Raw genomic sequence first — 11,866 nt, 5'->3', positions numbered from 1 at the left:
CACAAATCCATGTGCAAGCTACGCTTGCATTTGCAGAAAAAACGATTTACAACGTGTACTTTATGCTATGACACTTTAGCGAAGACTGCAAAAAAAATCTCCATTGACCAACGACAATACAGACTAACAAAGTGATAATCTTGATGCGGCATATGAGATAATCCAACAAATTTTCTAGGCAATTTTTCCGGTTTTTATTTTATGAGCTCTGTTATTCTGTTTCAACATATCCAATATTTTAAGGTAAAATTTTCATAATTTTAAAGTAAAAAATTCTCTTAGGTGTAAATTATCTGAAATAAAAAATAAGTCCTTAGCTAGAACTCTTTTTAGAGGAAGGGGGAAGTTGGTAAGAGAGAAGTGTGTCAATATTTTCACACGCAGAGGCTCCCCAAGGGGAGTTTCGCATCCTTCTCTGGATTAGCAGAAACTCTTTGTATTTAATTTCACTCATGAAAATAAGAATTATCTTTATCCAAAACTTTTTTTTTTCTTTTTTTGTTAAAAATATTGCACGCAACGTTATCTGTTGATACTATATCATTTTAAATGTTACAATTAATGAAATATTTAATCTTAAATCGAAAAAAAACTCCCTCGGAAAGAGAGAGATGGAGGGGAGGGCATTTCTAAAGATGTTGACACCCATGCTTTCACTAAAGCTTCAACTTCTATGAGTATTCTGCTTAATTATATAACATGATATCTAATTTGCACAGTTTTTCCAACATGCGCCTATACGTACGCACAAACCAACAGAAGATTATGTTGACCATGAATTAGTCTAAGCGCACGAAAAACAATCTTCATAGAACGCTGATTTTAGTAATGCAATTGTAAAATTTGTAAGTGTTGTTGCGGAGTATATCAATCCATGATGAAATCCCAATGAATACTGAATAAGAAAATGTATACAATTTGACAACCTCACGTATAATCTGTAAAAATGTCTCTATTGAAAAATAACCTCGAGATTATTCACCTTTTTTTATCAAGTTTTAAAAACGTATCAACAGCCCCCCGGTCTCCCCTTATATGATTTGAATTTCTGATTGTTTTTTTAATTGGTGTATTTTTTTTGTACCTTTTTCTGATGTTAAATGAATTAAAAAGTTTTTTCTTGATAAAAAAACAAAAACAAAACAAAAAAATTGTCATAGTTACAGTTGTAAATTGTCGCAGTTACAGTTGTAAATTGTTACATTGGTGATTAAAATTTTAGCTGGAAAAGCTTTCGTCCGAAAGATAGTAACTTTTTAGTTATGATGCTTAGAGTAGTTTTTTTTGCTTTTGTTTCCCGCAAAATGTTTTTCACAACATCTCCAGTAATTTTTCATCTTCCTTTTTTCTCTGTGCCACTGAATTTGTAAAACTTTTCATTTAGTTTCTGATGATCAAAAATATCAACGTTTATTTTGTCATAAGACAAAAAATATATATATATAATAAAACACAAGGAAATGTGATGCGTATGAACTTGAAACAGTCACTTTCCACGTTATGAATTTTGGAAAATCACTTCCTTAAGCCCACACTGTTGTCAAAATTTAGAGGAAAATTTCATCGGAGAGACCCGAGAAAAACACCTATATGGGGTGGTGGTGGGTGAAAGTACACATTCCTCTAAGTCCAAAGGTATAAGCTTCAAAATCTAGTTACGCAGGAAAAAATTGATTGTTATTACGTGGGAACCTTCAATTCATTTTCATGTTTTTGCTGCACAAATGGCCTAAATGACAGGATATCAAAGTTGTGCATTTTACAGAAGAAAAAAAAAATTCTCAATGCATAAAATGAAGGTACACAAGGCAAAATGTCAAGAGAAACAAATAAAAAAATTTTTTCTCAAATATGCATACCAGAGAAAGACGTGTTTTGTAAAAAAAAAGACCAAAACATTGTGTAAGAAAGACTCTAAATGATATTTTATTGTTAAAGTTTTCCTTCAGCCGAAAGTATGCAAGTATATAAACCAATAAATACTAATTCTCAACATAATTATGAGAAATTTAAAAAACATTAATAAATTTGCAAAAAAAAGGAATAATTTCAAGATTCTAAATTCTTATTTTTGAATATATTTATGATAGGCCAAAACCAATACTAATATTAGATTTGCTATGAATTTTCAATTTATAAAAATATTTCTGACAAGTATTTCAATTTGTGGGTATAAGAAATATAATTTATACAAGTACTGTGTTGTTTTACACAGTTACTATTTTAAAGTATGGCACAAAGAAAACAAATTAAATTTTTTAAAGTATGGCGCGCATTTTTTTAAAGTATGGCGCATTTGTATAAAAAACTTTTAAGAATAAATTCTACGCAAAATACACAATTATGTTCATAAAGATGCCTACTCTTGCCATATTCTAAATGGCTAGGAGACCATTTGTTATCAACATTTTGTTTACTGTAAACACTTCGTGGAGATTTCTTGCGGACCACTGTATGCACTTATGGAGTAACACTTCCACTTGACATTGTCAAAAATGACTTTCTGAATTGATAAATTTTTTCAGCAAAATTATTATCCAGCTCTGTGCTAAAACAAACTTTAACAACTGAGTTAAAATATCCTCATTGTAATTGATTTCAAAGACTTGAGAAGTTTAACCATTTAAACAAATAGCTGAAATATGTCAGTATTGTTTAAAAGTTTTGTGCAGCCATTTCTTTCAAATTGGCCTCAATGATATGGGCTTTGCTAAATGTTAAGTCTTAACAGGCCATCTACCTGCTAATGGGAAAATTACTTGAAGTGTTTCAAACAACTGGTTTACAACACTAAGCAAAAGATGAAGCTCCATTGGTGATATGATGTCAAGAACAAAAGTGCTTTCATTGCCAGAGATAATTGATTCGTGGGCAACATTTCCAAAAAAAAGGTCCATTTCCATGTAACATGCGATCATAGCTTGAATGACACATGCAATCATAGCTTGAACTAAATAAATTTTAATGACCAATATGTCAAAAACATTTTCATGGTTCTTTGGAAGATCTTCTAAAACTGCCACAAGATGCTGGCACGTTACACTTTTGTCATTGGCTCTGAGTTAGGAATCTCTTTTGAGGAGCGGTTGTCAAAAACTTAACTCTTAGAGGGCCTCTCTCAACAATAGCACAACAAAACCTCAAAAAACATTTACCCTCACTAATACCTAACTGGAGAAAAAATTGTGAGATAGTTTGTCGATAAAAAATTTGATTGAGAAGATCAGCCAAGCTTTTACAATCAACAACTAGTTGATCACTTGAGGCAACTGTTTTTGCACTGACAAGTTTTCTTTTTATTTAAGTTAAAAAATCTGTAAGAAATCAACCATCAACCGTTGAAAAATGAAAATCGACCGTTTCATGTTTGCATAGCAGGGACCTAAAATTCATAACGTAGTAAACGACTTATGAATGCTATATCTTGACTAGGCTATGGAGCTATTAAAAAAAGAAAAGATAAAAATGTTAACAAGAGTAAGAGGAAAAGATGGTTTTAATGGGTCTTTTAAAAGACGAATAGTTTCGTGGGAGAAATCTCTTTTAAGACAATCACATCTGATGCAACCTGCTTAGGTGGTTTGGGACCTGTTGCTACCAGATTTTTCTAAACCGTTTTGGAATGTTTGGGGTGTGCAAACCTCTCCCCTCTTAAACGAATCAAACAAGTTGAACATCTGGGGTTTTATCTTTCTTTTTTGAGTTTGATAGAGGGTTTTTCTAATTGTACTTTAGGCGCCCAATCTGGCAGATCAAACAGCTCCAGTCTTGTTACAAGTGTCTGGTTTTACACGAATAGTCTTAAAATCAAATAATTTAGGAAGTGCGGCGTCTTTTTCTTCATCTTTTCTTCTTAAAGATGTCGACATGACTAACAAAAAGTTTGTGGGTCTCTGAAATCGAAAACATACAAATTTGTTTGATAGATTTGATAAATCCAATTAGTTTGAAAGGCAATCAGTTGACGGATGGACTTTTAAGACAAAGCATACGAACAACTTTCCGGTTCTGATCATGTTGTCTTGCATGGTCGGGCATCTTCAAAGACTGTAACACTTATTAAGGTTACTTTTTACCAAGTTCAATAGTTTAATAAGTGAAAAAATTTTCCAATTTTTAATTTCAAAATCACTGTAACTTTCTTTTATTTCTTGCAGGAAAACATAAGTTGTCAATTTTGAAACTTTAACATTTTTGAAACAACAAATGAAGTAAAACAAGCTTTTCCCGAAAAAAATAGTAAAACAAATTCAGATATATTTATTTGCTAAATGTTGAAAAAAAAGATTCATTTTCATTGAAATTCTTTAATTTTATGGATTCGCTTTTTTGGATGAATTTCTTTGGGCAAAAACGAGGGTTGTACTTACACTCTAAAATACCAAGGTACATTTTTATAAACCTTCAGCTGTAATCTGTACATTAGGCTATTTTTCCTTTTTTTTTTTCTTTATTTTTTTTGTATGGTTAGCAAAGACGAAATATTTTCTTTGTTTTTCCTGACATTAGGGCTTATATACCTTCATTCTATGCATGTAAAAAAATTTTTATTTTCCGTAAATTACAAAACTTTGTCATTTAGGCTCTTGTGCAAATTTTTTTCTGCATTGTATTTAGATTATGAAATTTATACATTAGGAGTGGGGAGTGTGTACCTTTACCCCGTACAGGTGGTTTTCTCGAAGTTTTTCACTACTTTTGACAACTGTTTCTATTTTGATAAAGAAATGAAAGTTTATTTTTTTCCTACTCTGCATACAAATGTTTTATGATAGTCTTTCTCCTACAGTCAACCTTATTCGGACCTGTCAGTTTTTCTATTCCAAATGTTTGTCCTTAGCTCAGCCATAAACATAGGAAACATGGGTTTTCTGTAAACTCTTCTTGTCAAAAATTTTGAGTAAAAAAATTGCAATACCTCCTATACCTTGTTATTTTGTTTCAACCTTTTCAAGACATTACACAGAATTGCTGCTTGATTAAAACCGTTAAGTTTATTTTGTAACGAGTTTTAAATAAGAAATTTATATGAATCAAAACTTGTATGCTTTTTTTCTGCAATCTTTTATCAACAAGTTGTTTCTTTAAAAGCGTGTTTAAATCGTTTCTTAACCGTTTGATATTTGCTTCCAAAAAGAATGTATTCCAAATACTTAGTTTTACTTTTTAGTTTTACTATTTTCGAACGAAAGTAGTAATTGTTCGAATCGTCACATTTTACTTTTTCGCAAAAAAAAAACAAAAAACTCGTATCTTTTAATATGGGGACCATGCAAGTAAACCTCAACATAAGTTAGTCAATCTCGCTAATTTTTTTGTTTTGCTCGCAACGAATGCTATCAGCTAAAGGCCAAATAAACTGTTCATGACGATCACTTGAAATACTTGATGACTTTATAGCATCCACACAAAGATCAAACAGATTAAGTTTTCAATGCACCTTTTATCTTAAACATGACAATCTGTGGTAGAAAAAAACCAATTGAAATACTTGATGGTTTTATAGCATCCACACAAAGATCAAAAAGATTGAGTTTTCAATGCACCTTTTATCTTAAACATGACAATCTGTGGTAGAAAAAAAAAACTGGTAAAAAAAAAATCGCAGAAGACTAAAAAGTTTACTTCAAGTAAAAAAACTTTAATTGAAAAGAAAGTTTAAACAGAAAAGATGTAATATTCAAATCTTAAGATGAAAAAATCTTAACTGAGATATCGCTGTCTTTTAAAAAAATTTTTATCACCTGAGTGTCAGCAGAAATCTGGTCACATTTCTGATGATCCAGAGAAATTTCCCATGGGAGTCGCCTTAAACTTATGTGCCAAATATATAATTTACTTATTGTTAGGTACTTTTACTAAAAATCCGTTTCGAGGATATGCTTATAGGAAGCAATAGTTGAATAAAATGTTGCAATGTGTTTTCCGCCTTAAGGCGTAAAGATATTTAAATTTGACAACTTTGGTAATCAATAATTTACTCCCAATCCCAGTTGTGTAATCGCTTCTAAAGGCCTGTTTACATATAGAAAGTTAGAAAGTTGTATATAGAATATATTATTTATATAAATTTTACTTTTTCACTAATGTCTCAAATAAAAAAAAGAAATACACAAATCTGTCTTAACGCTCTACCTGTATATACATGGTATGTTCTATTCTTACGCATGATTTTTAAAGAAAAAGTTTAAACTCATAAGAAAACTAATTCATCATTATCATCATCTCATTCTGCGACTGCTTCGTCGTTCTTTATTTTACAGCCATGAATGTCAGCTGGTTTCAAAAGTTCATGCAAGCGTTCGATCTCTTCCTTCACAAAATAAATCAACTTTATTAAACAGCACGGAACATCAGCACGGAAAAAAAAAACCTTTAAAGAAAAAAAAAAGATCTTTACTTTTTGGGCGGTTACTTGCAACAAAAGCTTCTGGTTCTCGATTTCTAAATCTTCTTTTTCAGCAAATAACTTTTTTTCTTTTTCCGCAGCGGTTTTTTTTATCGATGATATTATTCCTATAAAAATGCAATGTACAAATGGATCATTTCAGAAAAAGTACAAGTTACTCTACATTGAATGTACATCATTTCTCATTAAGTTATATAAATGATATATGAAGTGACCTCAATATAGATGTGATGTAATGTATAACAGAAAAGTGAATAGACAATAGATATTTCAATACGGACTCTTAAAGTAAGTAATCAGGTGGTTAAAAATCCTTATAAAAAGTATAAAATAAAAATAGTTTTTGAAGAATCCAAAAGGAAAAAGTATATCGAAAATTTTATCTTATTAGTATTTATAGAAGAATGAGAGGAGTGTATTAACAAACGACAGTAACTTATTATAAAATAAAACTAAATGTTAATAGCATTAAATTCATCTAAAAATTAATAGAATATAATTCATGTAAATATTAATGTTAGCATTAAATTCATGTAAATATTAATGTTAGCATTAAATTCATCAAAATATTAACAAATAATTAATTTCATCAAAATATTAAAAACAGCATTAGTTTCATGTAAAAAGTAGATAAAATAGAACATAATTTGCAATAAATACCCTAACAGTATTTTAACGATTTTAACTATTACCATTTCTGAAAGTATTTACAAATAATTACGGATAATTTTTTTTTTTTTTAAGCATTTTGAAGAGGTAAAAACTTCTTAAAAATTCCATAGAGCGAACATTTTGTAAAGTTGTTGATGAAATATTTACCATTGACTTTTCGTTAGTACACTCAAAAATATAACATAAAGAGGTTTTACATTTGGAGAAAATATTTAGACAAATTACGTCTTCATAAACCTAGAGGCTAGCAAAAAAAAAATGTTAAACAAATTTTGTATAAACATTTGAAATTCAAAAAACGTTATATCATCATAAACCGTCAATAAAAAAAGACCATCCTAATTGTAATATGTGGGCACAGGGAGAAAGTAAGTCGGGCTCACCTTAAGACTTAGATTTCTTAACTGTATAGATTCTAAAGGTGAGAAGTTCACTTGCATGTCAGCAGCCCATAGCAGCAAATTATTTACCTTAAGTTCGAAAGCTATTATTTTAAGTAGGAGTTTTTATGTTCTGGAACAATTCAAAGTGATTAAACCAAATTCCACAATTATTTTTTTTTATTTACACAAACGCATAGAGACTTAACATAGAAACACGCACACTAACACAGAGGAACAAACACTCGCACATAGATCACTGCAAAATGATGGTTTTTGAAATAAATATTAATACGAGGATATATTAAAATAAGACATGATAATCGTTGAAATAATTTTCTTATGTCCCAATATTTCCTGATGGAGAGTATGAATTGGATGCATTTTGTTTATGCTTAACTGGCTTAACTGGGCACCACCTCAACATTATCTTCTTTGATATTGTCCTTAAATCCCAGATAAACGCCGAAAATCTAGGTTTTTCACCTTTAACATTTTCGCCATACTCACAATCTTTCACCCGTCTGTAAATTCTCTGGTGCATTTGTATTTCAAACCAGATCTGCCAAACGCAATTTCACATTTCATCATCGCATTAGCTTGTTTGTAAGAAAGAAAAAGGGTTTTTAATAAAGTTAACAAGTTTTTAAAAATGTGGGTATAAACATTAACCATTAAACATAAATCTGTTTTCTACCACATAAATTATAAAAGTAGCGAATGTAATGTTTCTCCCAATCTCTAAATACAAGTAATTTTTAACATGGTGAGTAGCCCATCACACTTGTTTTAAAATTCTACAATCATCAAGGCAGAAGTTAAAACATTCTCCAAGTACAATTGCACAAACTTAACGTATACCCATCCATCCATCATTTAGATGATAAACTGTAAGTGTAACTACATTTTTAATATAAAAAAGCTCTTTAAGTGCAACTATGTGCTTTACATACACTAACTCCACATACAAGCAAAAATACTACATGTCAATGCACTCACGTAAGTCAAGTAACAAAAGAAATACCACTTATAATTCGTGTGATTCTCCAAAGACGAAGTATAATTAAGAATTCAACACCATGCTTTAGCCCACCGGAGCTGAATGAATAGCAAAGAAAAAATTTTTTCCTTGTTAAATAAAAAAATTTTAAAAAATTAAATAAAATAACATTCGAAAACAAAAAATTCTGTATTTTAACACTTTATAAACTATTACCTGAGAAAAATATCTAAAAAGAAAGAAATTGTGATCACCAATCCATCAAATATCTAAATATAATAAAATAGAAATTAGCGGATAGCTTACTTTATATTTAATATCACCCTAACATTTATACTTACTTCAAACTTATGTTTGAAAAACTCTTTCCCCATTGCAAAGATTTTAACCAACAACTATAAAATAAGCAGAACTAGTTGGCATTATTATGATCATCACCATCATCATCAGAATTGTTGTTTACAAAAAACTGGTACTATCTTTTTCCAGAAAACATATGAAGTAATTTCATGTATTTGTAACGCAACAATAATTCTATTTCCTGTCAATATTTGCATGGATTTTAAGGTTATTATGCATCTGGCAGCTGTAAACTGGTATTTTAAAGACATACATAATATTAATTAGTTCAGTGCCTAATGAGAATTTCGAAAATAGAAAATTTACAACGCGAAGTAAATAGTTAACAGACGTGGAAAAAGCCTAAATAATCACTTGAGGTAACACCAGAACAATAACACCGTCATGCGGTTGGACAAAAGCATTTTTTCACTGATAAGTAAGAGCCGAGTGTGAGTGCCTGCCCTTGTGATTCTGACCGATTCAATCCCAAATACACCCAAAGAATTGTCAAACATAGCGAAAAAAAAAAAAAAAATTAAGTCAGATGTCCACAAAATTTATGCACTAGCATTAAATGTTGGCCTAATTACAAAAATTTTCATTTACAAACTTGAGCTACAACTAGGAAAATGATGAAATGGATTAACACTACTCTATTCTTCTATACTTGATTACTCTATACTAGATAGTTTGAATTAAATGATAAAAATAAAACTCCATGCAGAGAACAGGAAGTAGATTACCTCAACCATAAACAGAGCCAATATTGAAAGACTAATATTTTTTAAAATTTTTTCCGCTTTTTCAACTTTGTGATTTTCTAAAAAAAAAGTATTTTGGCATTACTGCAAACCTATTTCATATATGTAAAGCACTTCATGAAATTTATTTTATGAGCAATTAATTTTCTGCTGAGCAAATGGAAAAAACTTTTTTTTGCAGGAGGGAATTCATAAAAAAATCTAAAAGTTGAAATGTTAATTTAAAATGCTTTTTACAAATCTTTTTACAAATAAACAGCAAACCATTATTGTTGACTGATTCTAACATTATTTCAGTGACAACAATTGCAATATCCAACAGTACCAACAAACAAACAATGATCTGGAAATTATGATGATGGATTACATGCTTTAAACTCTGACGAAAGCATACTACCCTAGAAAAAGAATATACTCACAAAAACTAAAATTGATAAAAAGGTTTACATTAAACAAGGCCTATTGAAACTCTAACATCAGCATTTTAAAAATTGATCAGTTTACTCTATCATAGCTTGTTTAGTGTTTAGAGATCATGTAAAAAAATCTAATAGAAACTATAAAGCATGTATAGGTCAAGAAAAACATGTTTAACTGTCTGATACTTCTATGTAAATATAGTTTAATTTGAATTTAGTGCATAGTTTGAATATAGTAAAGTTTTATTTTAACTAATAGATAAAACAAATGTAAAAAAAAAAAACTGATTGTTGCAGTTTTTTAAATTTTTAACTTAAGAACAAAATAATAACTCTCAACACAAAAAATCTCTTGACACTAGAATTCAAAATCATATAAGTAGGTTATCTCAAATTTGCCAATCTAAATTCCAATTTTAAAAAGAACACTGCTAAAGTAACCTAAAAAAATCATAATTTATAACAACCTCATTGAAGAATAAATTGATGAGCATTTTTAGGGATATAGAACATTTAAATATTGGCCATCCATTTTAGTTAAATACATGTGCAACTTAGAAAAAATAATAAGATGAGAAATGATAAGACCTATATACCATTTTAAAAAACTATTATGTCTTTATATATTTATTTATAATTGCTTAGTTAAAAAAAATTACTATTTATACTTATTCAAATTATTATTATTTTACTTCTTGAAAATACTTCTTACTTGCTATCACTGCAAACTTGCTTATGAAGTTCTTTTCTTTCAGCATTAACATCAGAGTACTCTAGCACCTCTGCATCAGAGAGATTTACTTTGGAATCATCCATCATCTTTAATCCTCATTAAAGCAAATTTTTTATTTTCAGCAATGAACAGTTTTTTTAAAAAAATCTGTTTCTTCTTAAATAATTTATCCTCCACCTAAAAATATAAATAAAAAGTTTAAAAAAAAAAAATAAAAAGTTTTAGAACTTAAGATTATTACAATAGATTAGCATTTAAAGTAATTTTACCTTTTTTGAAAGCATTACTTTAAGAAACTCTTTAAAGTAAAACTTACTATGTTTCAAAAGTAGATAATAAAAATGATTCTACAAACACTCTCCTCTAAAATAGGGTATAGTAACATGAATTCCTGTATTTATATACTATTTTATATGTATGCACATATAAATATATATACATATGCATACATATATATATATACATATTTACATATATATATATAAATATATATATATATATATATATATAAATATATATATATATATATATATATATATATATATATATATATATATATATATATATATATATATATATATATATATATACACTTTGCTACATGTTATACTTTTGAATTCCCATTATTTTATAATTTCAATATCAACCTTAAAAATTCAAAAAGAAATAAAAATGAGAAACAGAAAAAGTAGAAAAACTGTTATATCAAATATTTAACAAGTAAACAGACAAGCAAAAATTAAGTAAAAAAAAAGGCCAGTAGGAAGATCTGTAACCATAACAAATTTAGCTTTCTTTTAAACTTTTAAAAAATAACAGTAAAAAGAGTGACATAACCCAAAAACACATGCTTGTTAAATATTGTTTCAGTGTGAGGTTTAGGAAAAGGATTTGGGTTGCTTTATCACAATCCAGATTAAAAGATATCAGAAAAATAAAACTTCATTTTATTTAAAAATAAAATTGCAAAAAAAAAACAAAAAACAATATAATAGTAAAATAGGTGTAAAGAAAAATTTTCAAAATCAGAACATATGGAAACATCTTACCACATTTATTTGTCATGAAGTTGATAACAAAAACTCCTAGGTGTGACACTTTCTTAAAACAATTGAAGACCTCATAAAATTTATTTCAAAGACATTTTTTC

General features: G+C 28.8%; 1 protein-coding gene across 3 annotated transcripts; it reads right to left on the bottom strand.

The window, feature by feature from the left end:
* Positions 1-6,109: 6,109 nt before the first annotated feature.
* On the bottom strand, positions 6,110-11,827 carry LOC145187336 (voltage-gated hydrogen channel 1-like). Of its 3 annotated transcripts, none has more exons than XR_016451808.1 (9): positions 10,696-10,922; positions 9,829-9,962; positions 9,547-9,623; positions 8,803-8,856; positions 8,678-8,730; positions 8,486-8,559; positions 7,465-8,060; positions 6,401-6,516; positions 6,110-6,313 (listed from the first exon to the last, which is right to left on the bottom strand). XR_016451808.1 is itself a non-coding variant. In XM_090085215.1 (9 exons), the coding sequence occupies exons 2-9, from the start codon at positions 10,800-10,802 to the stop codon at positions 6,227-6,229; spliced, it is 702 nt and encodes a 233-aa protein (XP_089941341.1). In that variant the 5' UTR covers positions 10,803-10,893; positions 11,766-11,827; the 3' UTR covers positions 6,110-6,226. The 3 variants fall into 3 exon arrangements, 2 of the variants coding, with proteins under 2 accessions (XP_089941341.1, XP_089941343.1); XM_090085215.1 differs by lacking the exon at positions 7,465-8,060 and adding an exon at positions 11,766-11,827 and having other exon boundaries at positions 10,696-10,893; XM_090085217.1 differs by lacking the exon at positions 7,465-8,060 and adding an exon at positions 11,033-11,103 and having other exon boundaries at positions 10,696-10,893.
* Positions 11,828-11,866: the final 39 nt, after the last annotated feature.

Source organism: Hydra viridissima, unplaced genomic scaffold, assembly GCF_058129835.1.
Source record: "Hydra viridissima isolate aposymbiotic clone 2 unplaced genomic scaffold, HvirCarnegie_v1 scaffold_1, whole genome shotgun sequence".
Classification (NCBI taxonomy): domain Eukaryota; kingdom Metazoa; phylum Cnidaria; class Hydrozoa; order Anthoathecata; family Hydridae; genus Hydra; species Hydra viridissima.
The sequence above is the reverse complement of the archived record's forward strand: the minus strand, read 5'-3'. Positions and strand labels throughout refer to the sequence as shown.

Bases quoted from the DNA above. Each gene is read 5' to 3' on its own strand.
- LOC145187336 (XM_090085215.1), bottom strand. From the start codon at position 10,802: ATGATGGATGATTCCAAAGTAAATCTCTCTGATGCAGAGGTGCTAGAG. The intron at 9,624-9,828 runs GTTTGCTGTTTA...CTTTTTTTTTAG, and splicing joins AGAATCAGTCAACAATAATG to AAAATCACAAAGTTGAAAAA. The intron at 6,517-8,485 runs GTATTTCTTTTG...GCATTTTTATAG, and splicing joins AATCACACGAATTATAAGTG to GAATAATATCATCGATAAAA.